Consider the following 13807-nt stretch of genomic DNA (forward strand, 5'->3'; position numbering starts at 1 on the left):
CAAGGGAGCAATGAAATTGAACTTATTATGTTATATATGCAAACCTAAAGTCAAGCACCTAGTAGGTCTTAAAACAGTTAAAACATGTAAATAACTGGCTATCATAAGAGCTCAAGACAGACTACCATTGCCTGATAATGGATCATATCCTCTCTGTCTCTCTCTCTCTCTCTCTCATGAGACTTGCAATCACCCAAGACAATGTCCATCAAGGGGAAAAATTATAAGGTTTTAATGTTAGACAAGTGACGTGGTCCACCATTCCACTAAAAAACTCCCATTTGTTTAAAATTGTTGAGTTAAATTTTTTTTTTTTTTAAACAGAAACTGATTACTAGCTCAGCAATTTTAAATAAGTGGAAATCTTTTAGTGGAATGGTGGACAAATGACGTGACCCACTAGAGGACTTTATAATTTCTCCATCAAGGGTAAGTTTGGGTCACCAATGGCCAAAGTGCAGAGATAAGTGCAGCAGAGATGGCAGGGGGGATGGGAGGGGGGATTTTTCGAGGACGACTTCTACCTGTTTAAGAGTTCTGTAAACACCAGATGCAAGCCTGCTCTAAAAGTCTCACAAACAAATGAAATAAGTCATGATTTTCATTTCTTCATTTGACATGAGAACCTACTGTTTCATCTTTTGATAATACATCCCAGATAAATACAGAACTCCGTTGTATTCAATAATCCATATGGGACTAGTGAAAGGAGAATAAAATAACTTAAGAGCATTTGATTGTTTGAAAGTTCTTCAACCCCTCAATGAGTACTTTTTCCCAGAAAAAGCCTGGAACTTTGGCTCTTCACTCTTTGAGGGCTGCTCTTGTTTAGTCTCTTTTGCAGGTTCCTGCAACATTAAGGAGAACATATAGTTCAGCAACCTTTTGTTTGGATACTTATGTTTTTTAGAGCTGGTTAAGTACGAATGAGAAGACATAAGAATAAAAGTATACCTTTGGTGTATCTTTAGGAGTGCGGCTTACATTTGATCCAAACACAAGCTTTCCCTGAGCCTGACGATTGGTGCTTTGTGAACTAGATCCTGCAGAAGGCTTTGCATTACCATTGGCAACATTAGGTTGCTTGTCTTTGGATCGTGAGGGAGCAACTGATGGAGGCTGGTAATTCAAAGGTTTCCCATCCAAGCGTCTCCCTGATCCAGTGAAAGGGCTGAATTTAGGTTCAGTTTCAGCTGGAGCCTCTTCAGCTGCAGGAACAAAAGACATTATTCGTCTTGCAGAATAAATAAAAATTTAAAAGAGTTGTATACTAAGAAATAGACCCTGTATTACTATGTAACTATTTTTTTTTAAATAATAATTTATTGCTATGAAGCATTCTTAAATACAAAAGATTCAACATCAAGTGCAGAAGTGCCTTCTCTGTACCTATCAAGTGATCATAAAAGACTGGACATGATGTAATTACTATCAAGTAAGAGAAACTCTAAAAACCAATAATAGGCAGAAACCCAATCAAGAATTCAAGATGATTTTTATCTGTCCCCTATAATATGTTGAATACCTCCTATATGTAAGACATGAGAAAAGAGAGAAACCACATTGCACATTCACTCTCAATTAAAGTGTAAAAGAAGCCACAATAGTAACAGAAAGACATGGTAAAGTAGAAAGAAAAATATTCACCTGGTGCCTTGCCTAGAGGAACAGGTGCAATAGGCTTTTCAGGTTCCTTGTAATCGAGGGGAGGTGCAAAGTCCACCTCACAGTCTGTCTCAATGATACTTATTGCATTAGCAGGTTTTGTTTCTATTATATCTATGTAATACTTCTTGTTGTTATATGCCACCATAATACTATCCCCAGAGGTTAAGCAAGAAAAGTTCCTTAATGTTGTCTCTAAGCTGCACGACAAAAGAAAGCAAAATCATATATGATAACATCTACCCCTGCATATGAAATAAACAAAACAGACATAGCAGCATGAATAACATCTTTATAGCTCAGAGAAACCATAAAATAATTAGGAAATAGCATTATAGCTAGTTGATTGGATGATATGGACAAGGAAATCAGAACTACATGAATAGACCATGGACATATCACACACTGGGAAACAAGGGGAGGACATCACAAGAACAGAACAATAAAGTAATATTTATTATTAAGTTGTTGCTTTGTCCTCCTTATAAGAGCCCCTCATTTTATCTCCTTTCTTCCATATAGAATCAACAGCGGGCTTCCTTGTTCACAGCAAGGACTGAATTAAGATGACAGCACCTATCATAGATGTGTACATGACATGACACATTACATTCGTGATGAATACAGGAAGAAGGATTACAACCACATGAATCCCCTTCTTTGCCAAACAAGGACAACAATGACTCAAGAATCAAGATATACCACATCTAACACTAAATAAGAACTAATGACATAAAAATAACTAACTCACATAGCTTTTGGGTTTGAAATATCCAAAAAGTCCTTTGTGTGCGGTTGCAATTTGACATATGTTCCCTTTGGAAGAGTAACATTTTTCACTCGCACAATATCCCCCTCTTGTAAGAGCATGTTCTCCATCATCTATATAGAAAGAATACAAAAAGAAAAGGCAAAAATTAAATGACCAGAAGACATCTCCGACAGCTAAACTTCCTTATAGCAAATTGCAGTACTAGTTCCAAGCCCAAAAAAAATTTGAATGCCTACCCAGTATGGCATATAGATCATGCCTTCTTCAGCAATGAACTCAAGAACGCCACAATGAGAAACCCGCTCAGCAGAAGCATTCCGAAGCTCAAACAACATTGGATAATCAATATGTAAAGATGCTGCAAATTTATTATCAACATTAGCAATCTTAATTCGAGACCATGAGGAATAAAAACTGCATCAACTATGAGAAACATAACGCATAATAAGAGATCAAATTAGATGAACTAACCAAGGCGGTCCAAGGCTGAAGGAGGCATTATAACTGAAACAACAGAAGTTTAAAACAATCTCAAGAATAATACACATAAAACTGAAATGCAATCACAAAATGTGGGATTAATTTGAAAAACTTACTTTTATCACCACTTTCAAGTTGTGGCTGCAAAATACATAAAATAATTGAGTTAAACAACAGAAAACTTGAGAAACAGAAGAATATGAACTTCCAAAATATATGCAAGCACATGGATTTAGATCATATGTGCTGAGAGAGAGAGAGAGTAACAAGTATTTCTAGAGAAAAAATAGTTCCAACTGTTTCCTCCTTAGGACAAAAAGTAATGAGCAAGTTAGTTGCCTTCCTAAAGATGAAACAGTTACAAATTAGATGTGCTACCCTTTTTCTTTTTTTTATTACTGTGCAACTGTTGTGTATAACTGTGATATGATTGGTCTACAAGGTCTCAAACCATGAAAATTTATCAACCTTAAACACAACTAATCAAAGGGTGCAATGGAAGCATGTATAAATCCGTCCAGTAATGATGAAAAATATCCCTACAAAAGGTGGGGCAAATAAAAGGCCTTCTGAGTGGAGAGGGAACTCTTTTGACTTATGAGGACAACTAAGGATGACATCAGCATGAAATTCTCATTAGCTCTATGATGAAAAATATCTCAACCATTTCTAAAGTCATTGCTAAAGCATATTAGTAGACTAGATCAATACTAGATGAAGAAATTCCAACCTTTTCAATAAATGAAGCCGGGTAACATCGATATGTCTGCTCAAACGATGTCCCATGATACCCATATCCATCGAAAAACTGCAACATCACAAACCAGTAGGATTGATCATAATTAATTACTACCCATCAAACAGCTGCAAATTTCACAAATAGAAGTGCATAATTATAAACTATACAAGATAGTGAACCAATTACAAATCTTAAATTCTTGTCCCAAGTCACTTACCAATTACAAATCATAACAGAACAAGAAAAACATACAATTCTCAATTGCAAATAAATGAGTCACAGAATACATTATCATCAAGTGATTAAACATTGACTGACGTCAATCAGCTCTAGCTCAAAGGACATTTCCACTTCCCACACGAATGGGAGGAGGGTACGGTGGCAGGTTCAAAACCTGCCCCCATATCTACTATAGGTGATGGGTTCAAAGCCTACTGGGTGCGTGTATAAATTGCCATAATAAATATTAAACAATGAACAATTCTACCATAAACATACCATTTTCTACGATGTATAGATTGTCACGCAAGATAATAGAAACCGTCCAAAGCTCCCTACAAGAACAAGAAAAACCACATTGTTAACAAAAACCACACAATTCACCAAACTATCATATATTCTCAGTATAAAAACAGATTGCCAAAGTTTATAACTTATCTAAGTTTTCATAAACACCATAATACATCAAAAACAAATGCAAATTTCAAATTAACGCCTCTATGTTTGTGAAGATGATATTTTTTTTTAAATTTAATTACAAAAAATAAAGGAATTATGAAATAAAAACACTAAAAAATATGAAATTTAAGACTCTGATTATTACATTTATACCATAATACATCAAAACAAATACAAATTTCAATCTTTGAATTCTTATCCGTTAATGCCTCTACGTTTGTGAAGATGATAGTTTTTTTTTTTTTTTTTTTTTAATTACCAAAAAAAAAAACACAAAAATATATGAAATTTAGCAAGCATTTTATCGAAGACTCTGATTATTAAAATTAATTTTTTGGACCTTACAAAAACCAGCAAATCCAGTAAACTGAAGCTAATACGAGTACAAAAAATTCAGTAACAATTTCTTTTCTTTTCATGAAATTTTATCGCAGGCAAGAAGATGATGAATCAGAATGTAAATTTCCTAAACTTTCTGTCCAGGAAAACAAGATTAGATTGGAAAAAAAAAATTAAAAAATTATATAAAATAAAATAAAAAAAATTAATTAGATCTAAATGTAAATTTGATATGAATGATAAAAACACAGTGAATTGCAAGATATATAAATGGTGGCGCGAATCGAAATTACCGAGGAGAGAGAAAGCACTGTTGGTTTGCTCGGAGAAGACGAAAACGGTGAGAATTGTAGAGAGTGGAACTTGAGGGAAAAGAAAAAAAAAAAAAGACTGATTGCGTAAAGTGTGAGTGAATGGAATATAGAATAGGAAAAGAGGGAAATAGCCTAAGTTGCGGTCCGGGGCGGTTTATGCACGCCACGTTGCTATCTGGCAGATGCGTTTCATCATTTCTATGGGCTTGGGTTGGGCCTTCTCATATATCTGAAAATTATAGATTTTTTGGGTTGTGTGGGCTAAGTTCATGAGTTGGGCCTGTTCATTTGGGCCAATTAAGTACAAGGGACTAATTTTTTTATGGTTGATTATGTAGTGTTGTTCCTTAGTTGAATAGAGAATTTAATAATAAGCAACCAAAAAAAAAGAGGAAATTTGGCTTTAGACACGTAAGATTTTTTTTTTTTTTTTAATAGCAAAATGACGTGTAAGATTTGCTTATCAGTTGCACCACAGCTTGGTTAAACAGAATCCCTCTCACTCCAAAAGATTGGAAACTCAAAATTGAGATTTAAAAAATTATTATAGAAAATGGCATGGAATATTCTGCCTATTAAAGAGTCTTGAGCAGACACTGGCCCAAGTTTAGCTTACGTCCAGTGCTCGAGAGTAGTGGGCATATAACATGGGCAAGACACATATCCAACAATGATCACATGTTAATCTCGTATCCCGTTTAATGCATTGGAACACTAGACAGAAGCCTTGCCTTACTGAAACTTAGAAGATGCTATCCGTCTCTTACCAATTTTGCCCTACATTTGAGAAAAAAAAAATGTCTCAAGCAACAAAAGATTCGGTGTTAAGTGTTAACATTATTGTATTCAGAAAAATTTATGGAAAAAAGATAGAAGGGAAGAATGGATATATATTTACTTTGTTTGCATCAATAGTGTGTGATAATTATTTGGTTGTGCAGGCATCAATCAAAATTTAAACTTTAAAGGTTTACTGCAATATGTTGTTTTTTTGGGTGATGCTCTCAATGTTGTTTAATGCATTAAATGATAGGTGCAAGTCAAGGGCTGGTTACAGATAGGAAAGGGTTGTTGGGTAGTTTCATGTGTGTTAGGACATTGTCCCTGTTCATAGGTCTGTTCATTTCTTCGTCTACAGTTTGATCATTGTCTTTTGTTTTAGTTTCTGGTTAGTAATAAACACACCATATGATAGAGGACTTTATGGTGGTTCTACTCTCAAATCATTGCAAAACTTGATTCTGTTCAGGTCACATGTATAATTGTACTATGAAGCCATGATTGAGAGAGTACTAAAGTAGGCTCAGATGTCCAAACACATGAAATGGCCACATGGGCTCAACCTCTTCTTCTTTCTTTCTTCATTTTTTTTCTTATCTCAAGCTACATAGGCTCAACTCAGAGTCCATTGAATAAAATCAATCCACAACTGAGAGGTACTCTAGATCACAGGGCTTAAAGCCCTTTTAGACAAAGGGAAAATAGTGTCGAGGCATTACACATAGTGAACCGCCCATATTACTTTTAACAAAAGTTTAACCCAATTCCACTATATGATAAAAATGATTTAGACAAATGCATGATAGAATCATAGAATAGAATCATGACAACACAAAAGATCACTAATATTTGTCTGGCCAATGTAGTGTTTCTTTCACAATAGCTGCAAAATGAATAGACAACTGCTATACGTAGCAGCTGCACCACAACTAGAAATCATTAGCATCTTATTCTTTGGCCAATCTTCACAAAGGATTGTGCTCTTCTATGCTAGGAAAAGAACACTAGTTTATACTCAAAAGTGAATTTCATCATGATTAATTCGTAAATCTATTGAAATGAAAAGTGCAACATCACAGCCATGGTTACACTCTACTACAATTACAGAAAAAGCTGAAGTTTTATTGTGAAAAGTGAACATATCGTCACTGAAAATTTACTTGTAAAAACAAAATATAGTGAGATCATGCTTGATCTATATGAGGTTCGTACATGTACACCATGTAATGTTTTTCCATGGGACTTGTGATTAGAGGAGTCTCTACAGAATGCTATCATAACATCATCTACATTGTTTCCTCTCAATTGAACAATCCCACTAGAGTAAGTAACATCTGCAATTTGTCTTTTCATGTAAATGAGTATCACACATCAGAGAGAGAAGTGTTTCCTCTCTTTTTTTTTTTCTTTTTTTCTTTTTAAATTCTTTGTGATGGATGATTTATTAATCATTTATATGATGGGCAAAACTTAGACATGATTTCTTAAGTGTTGTACTTTAAGTTTCTTAATTAAATTCAACCACATGACTATGAACCACAAAAAATGTTATCTTTTTGCCAAGAGAACTACATTCAACTATGTGATTCATTGATGAATACAACCACTTGGTTGAATTACTCAAAACAAAAAATATGCACGTGTCTAAATTTGATTAAGAAACTTAAAATACATGGCAGCATCTAAGGAATTATACTTAAATTTGATTTTATTTGAATATAAATATCAAGGATAGCCTCTTCTTTGAGGCAGACCATCCACAAATATAGGCAAAAGTAGATGGTAGAGTTAAAATTATAAAGCATGCGTCATGATCATAGGATTGAGACAATTATCTTCAGTTGCTCAAGATCTATCTGATGAAAAAAGAAAAAGAAAAAGAGGTCAATTTGTAATGCACAAGTCCACCTTGCCATCCAAATCACAACTCAGCAGTAATAAAGAATAACAGGAAAAAGACTCTTGTGAAAAGAATCTGGGTTGTGTTGAAGATTACATAAGTGTCCTGGAAAGTAGGTAAGGCATCATGAATATAGTTTAATCCTGCTGAGAATCATCAATATTTGGCTGAATCTTCAGCCTTGGATATGCCTTGTTACATAAAAAGGGTATGGGTTACTGTTCCTTAAAGCAGATTTGTCTTCCTAGATGTAACAATTAACTAAAAAAGACGTAAAATTATTGTATCTTTTTGTTTAAATTGCTAACTTTTTCCTTCTCAAAAGTAAATGTGCTGCTAGTATATTCTAGCAGCAAAATAATTCATATTCCGAATATCTTGTGAAGCAAGAAAATTACAATTCAATTTCAATTGGATAGCCGACTAAAAAGAGGGGGTGAATTATTGTATCTTTTTGTTTAAATTCCTATCCCTTTTATAGAGAAACACGCTGCTAGGATATTCCAACAGAGAAAATAATTCATATTCTAAATATCAAAAGAAATTAGAAAAATCCAGTTCACTTTGATCTTTTTAGCATACTAGACTATCTAAGTGAATAGGATTTATGTGTTCACTCAAGTGCCTCATGATATCAGTTCCATCTTTGACCATATATTATGTGCAAAAAGGAAATTAATCTAAGAGAATGTAATTCGGTTGGTTATTCGGCTTCTTAATTCTCCCTCTTTTTTAATAAACTCAGTCTTTCAGAAGTCTTAAGGACTGCTTATGAGGTTGACTGTAGTTCTTGCTTTCCAATTTGAATAAAATTGAAGATTATAAAATAAATTTTTTTTTTTTAAAAAAAATGGAAATTCACCTGATACAACTAATAAAACTACACTGCACCAACAGCTATGAACTGCTCTATTCAGTTGTGAAAAATTATATGTCTCTCTAACATTAGGTCCACACAAATTAAACACAAACAACTTCGTTTTCTCTTCTGCCTAAAAAAAAAAAATCAAAGTTTGGCATTGAATTGTAACTAACAATTTGCCAGCACTGTTTATCAGAAATGTACTATCCCTTTAATGCGTTGTACCCATTTGTTAAAGTTGGACTTGCATATTCCACACTAAGCCATTGCCTCAAGATGAGGCAACAATAAGTCCTTTATGCTTTCGTAGCAATTACGGAGGGTATTATCAAAGTCAGAGCTACAGTTTGTAATGATCTGTACCTATTGGAGGACATGAATACCGTGTCCGTGTGAACCTCGACTTTATTCCACAAAGGCTTTCACTAGCATATTCCCAGGAGTTCAAACACCAAAATCACCCCAAATATCCAATCAAGTTGCAACCTTTAAACACATCCACAATACGAAGTATCAAAACAATTGAACTGTTTTTTTAGAATCCCACCTTCCCCCAAATTCTTTCTTAAAAAAACAAATGATTAAACCATATCAATTTGAGAAGTGATATATTGATATGTCCACATCAAATCCTAAATAACAGGTTATTTTTGGCTGTTATTAATGAGCAAAAAAATAATTTAAATGATGAGTTTAAATTAAAACTTATAATAATTTACTATTTAGGATTCATTGTGAAAATATTATTGTTATAGTCATAGACTTGTAAAAGCTCTGTGAGTCTTGTATCCCAATAAAACGATTTTTTAAGGCTAAGTACATGCTCACATGGTTGCTTCATGGCATCTTCCTTTCTCTTTTGTAACGCCAGTTGCAAAATTTGAAATTCCAATCACAACATTTGAGTGTCTCACAAGTCACAAAACACTAGTCCCTACATCTTTTATCCCCATGATTTTAGCACTGCATCCAATATTGACCACAACAATGTCTTGAGGCCTACACGGAAAGCCCACGAAATTGTGGTCAACAAACTCACCACCACTAGACTTAGCCTCAAGCCCCACCCCACCCAACCAAAAAAATTAAAAGATCTCTGAAAAACCCAAAAAAACCTCATCGAATATCTTGATCCTTCACAATTTTAAAGTGCTTGAAAAGGTAAACCATCTATTTGTGTTTAGATACCAATGAAAATTTAAAATTATTCTATTATTAAGTTTATTTTTGTTATTATTTACAAGTCATTGCACTTTTTGGTATTATCCCACTTATTTCAACTAACTTTTACTTTAATCTACAGTACTTTTAGTAATAAATTTTCATTTTCAACTTTGAATACAACTTATTTTACTGAAAATTGAAATGTAACAAAATAATTTTTAAATGTGTAAAAAAATTACTGTTGACTTTTTTTTTTTTATTCATAGGCTTAGGTCTCATGAACATAAACAGTGCATTACTATTCATATGGCTTGATGCCCTATTAAGGTCTCATGAACACAAACAGCGCATTAAAAAAAAAAACAAAAAAATACGAACGTGAACACAAAAACTGGAATCGGAACTCCACCTAAATAAGGTGTATCTAAACAGAACTTAAAAAAATCAGTCAACCACAACCCCCACTATACTAAGAATAACATCTACTACTACTGCTGCTGCTTTATTAATAATAATCACATAGCCTCCTCCACAACCTTCGAGTCTTCGACAAATGATTACAATATTATAATCTTGTTCACATCCAATTACTAATGTAGTCAATTCAGGTCAGAGTGAGATGCAAAATTGGTGACTAAAACAGAAAATTACTATAAAAACAAACCAGCCAGACCCCACAAAACCATGATTTTCAGAATCTCGTGTTCTGACCCCTTCTTCCCACAAGAGACAGACCCCATTCCCCAATTTTCTTTTTTGGCTCAAGAAAAAGACCCTACACCGTATCACAAAGAGAATAAAGAACCAGTAACATGCAATTCTGGCCCAAAAGTCATCGTCACAGCAAATTGTAAAACAGAAGTGAAAAAACAGTAAGTCTAAGTAAAAGAGACATTAAATTTAGAGAGGGAATAAAGATCCCGAATTTACAAAAGGGTGGATTCGGTTCCCATTCTCTCATAATAACCACTAAAACACAAAGGATCAATCTACTGTTTTGTTATACATCCTTTGCTCTTCATGAAAATTTAAACAACAAAAACTAAAAATTAAAAATTAAAAAAAAAAAAAAAAAAGTTGAATTCAATTCAAGCATAGCAATAGGACCACTCATCCTCACCAGCAGTAGTAGCTGAATCAGCAGCTGCATTGTACTCATCATCTTCATTGCAATAGTAAAACCCATTGTTGTTCATAGTAGCAGCAGTCAAGCTGCAAGAAGAAGAGGCAACTGTATTCGCCACCAAGTAAGGCATGTTGCGAAATGACTTGGCAAGGCTATTAGCCAAAGCACTCATTCCAATTCCATTTCCACTGTCATTGCAACATTCCTCAGCGCGGTGCTTCAGTGTCTCGAACATGAGTTCGGGTTCGTGCTGCATCACCCGGAGAACATCCCCGCACGACGGCCCCGGGACGGCCCGGGTCACCGCGAAGCTGTGCGGCCCGTCGCTCTGCGACACCCGAACCACGCTCGGGCCGCCGAACAAGTTGTGGAGTCCTCCGAGTGCCTCCTCATAAGCCCCACCCAAGAACATTCCTAAATAGTACTTTCCGGTACCGGTACCGCCATCGCCTTCGAGCTCATGTAGCGGCAAGCTCGACTCGCCGCCGATGAACTTGTCAATCTTGCCATCACTGTCACATGTCAAATCAGATAGAATTCCCTTAACACTTGGTTTCTGCTCCAAACGGTGGATTGGAACTATTGGGAAAAGCTGGCCAATGCCCCAGAAATCTGGGATCGAGGTGAACACTGAGAGATTCACATGGTATGTACGGACAGGATCAGGGGCTCCGATTGATTTTGATATGACATCGCAGAGTCCATCAACGGCTGCCAGCTGTTCAATCCCCAAGGAGCCTTCTTTGAACTGATCAACGTAGCGTTGCTTCAACTGATCGGCGTAGATCAAACAGGTCTCCGAGTCGCCTCTGATCGCCGCCGAATACAAGTTCATGTAATCGGCGTGAGCTTCGTCGGGGAGCGAGTCGACGAAGTACTGAAACCCTAGCGAGGACATGGTTGGAGATTCGTACACGCTTGCTGAAACGGCTTCGAATATGAGCACCGAGTGGTGAGAGACAATGGCTCGGCCGCTCTCGCTGCAAATGATAGGGTGCTTGATGGACCTCCGGTCACAGACGAAGCGAATTGCTTGGACCACCGCCGCGGCGTACTCTCCGAGAGTGTAACCGACGGAGATATCCGACTCGGTTGATTTGGATCCGTCGTAATCGATTCCGAGACCGCCTCCAATGTCGATGACTCGCATTTGAGCTCCGAGTCGGACTAGCTCACAGTAGATCTGAGCGGCTTCGCCGACTCCGTCGGCGAGCAACGCCGTTGACGGAATCTGAGAGCCGATATGGAAATGCAGCAATTGGAGACAGTCAATCATACCAGCTTGTTCAAGCTTCTTCACCACGCGAAGAATCTGAGTCGTTGTTAACCCGAATTTTCCTTTCTCACCTGAGGTTGACCCGAAATGGCCGGAATGCTTGGTCCTCAGCTTCGCTCTCACACCAATTATAGGTTTCACAGAGAGCCTCTTGCTCAAATCAACCACCAAATCGAGCTCCTCCTCTTGCTCAAGCACAATCACAGTGTTCAAAGCGAGCTTCCTCGCCACCAAAGCAAGCGAAATGTACTCCGCGTCCTTGAATCCATTGCAAACCAGAAGAGCCTCAGGGTTACCTTTGCACAAACAGCTCATCGCCAAGAGGAGCTCCGGTTTCGACCCGGCCTCCAACCCGAACCGAAATGGAGACCCGAATTTCACAATATCCTCCACAACGAACCGGTCCTGGTTACATTTCACCGGGTACACACCTTGGTAATGAGCCTCATAGCCCTGAGACTGGACCGCGTATTCGAAAGCCGCCTGAAGCGACTCGAGCCGGTTCTTCAACACGTCGGGCAACCGAACAATCAAAGGAAGCTGCAACCCGAGCCCGCCCGAGGATTTCGGATCCGAGACCTTCTTCACGATCTTCAGCAAATCGATCTCCTGGTGCGGCAGTGTGGAAGCACCGTGGGGACGAACAGAGATGTTGCCGGATCCATTCACCGCGAAATACGGAGCGCCCCAACCGTCAACCTTGTAGAGCTCGGAAGAACAAGTGGGCGACCAATGACACGCCTCCACGTGGCTCGTCGGCGGCGGGATCAGCAATCCGGTTAAAGAACCCGGCCCGGCGGCGGCGGTAGCGTAGGCAGGAGGAAAATTAGCTGCAGCAGGGTCTACGCAACACGCCATGGCCGGCATCTAGATTTCTTCTTCTCTGTTTGGAATTTTGAATTCTTTCTTAAAAAAGAAAAAAGAAAAAAAAAGAATTTCTTTTTTTTTTTTTAGTCTGTGTTTGGTTAGGGTAACAAAAAATGGGTTTTTTGTGAATGGTTTGTGAAAGTGGGGGCTTTAAAACCCGCCGAGGCCGAGGCCCCGGCTACCCCCCCAAAAGGAAGCAGTAAAAGATCTATTGAGACCGGAGAGACCCCTACGCGTAACCCTACAAGGCTTGGAAATCCCCACGCCTATACCTCAGAAGGATATTGATCGAACGGCCGGAATTGGTTTGGTCCGTGATGATCGAGGCGGGGAACAAGATCAAACGGTTTGTACTGACCCAACCATGCAGATCTGAGGGGTGGAGGAAAAGGTTTTCTAGGGTTAGAGGGAAAGAGTGTGAGAGATTTAGACGGAAAATGTTTTCTGAGGAAAATAAAAACAAGAAAAGAGTGAAAGGATTTGCGTTTGTTGCAAAGGAGACGTAAACGGATGATGGGAAGGCGAGAATTGCATGAAAGGAGGAGTCGTTATTTATAGCCTGGTGGAGATGGGCTTTTGTGGGCCCTGGTATTTTGGGCCTGAATAAATATCTTATTTCTTTTTCAATTTCTCGTTTTCTAAGAAAAAATAGTTTTTTTGGGGAGTCTGGAGATTCCGATCGGAAAAGACTAATCAGCGTCGAGTTGCCGCGTGTGCTTATAGGGGTTTTTCTTTTTCCTTTTTTTTTTTGTGGGACCCTTTTTCTCGCTTTGTTTTTGTTTCTCTCTCTCGAGGCTTCTCTTCTGATTCTTCTCACTCAGATTCGTTTTCGCGAGAAATTTGGG

The 13807-nt window shown here is 37.4% G+C and overlaps 2 protein-coding genes across 2 annotated transcripts; both read right to left on the bottom strand.

The window, feature by feature from the left end:
* Window positions 1-583: 583 nt before the first annotated feature.
* On the bottom strand, window positions 584-5127 carry LOC126705298 (uncharacterized). The gene is made up of 10 exons (XM_050404191.1): window positions 4967-5127; window positions 4155-4210; window positions 3648-3725; window positions 3034-3058; window positions 2909-2941; window positions 2674-2795; window positions 2417-2547; window positions 1648-1865; window positions 955-1208; window positions 584-848 (listed from the first exon to the last, which is right to left on the bottom strand). The coding sequence occupies exons 2-10, from the start codon at window positions 4155-4157 to the stop codon at window positions 753-755; spliced, it is 960 nt and encodes a 319-aa protein (XP_050260148.1). The 5' UTR covers window positions 4158-4210; window positions 4967-5127; the 3' UTR covers window positions 584-752.
* Window positions 5128-10572: 5445 nt separating this feature from the next.
* On the bottom strand, window positions 10573-13499 carry LOC126705296 (arginine decarboxylase-like). The gene has a single exon (XM_050404189.1). It carries the CDS (start codon window positions 12960-12962, stop codon window positions 10782-10784), a length of 2181 nt encoding a protein of 726 aa, XP_050260146.1. The 5' UTR covers window positions 12963-13499; the 3' UTR covers window positions 10573-10781.
* Between the last annotated feature and the right edge of the window lie 308 nt (window positions 13500-13807).

This window comes from Quercus robur, chromosome 11 (genome assembly GCF_932294415.1).
Source record: "Quercus robur chromosome 11, dhQueRobu3.1, whole genome shotgun sequence".
Lineage (NCBI taxonomy): Eukaryota > Viridiplantae > Streptophyta > Magnoliopsida > Fagales > Fagaceae > Quercus > Quercus robur.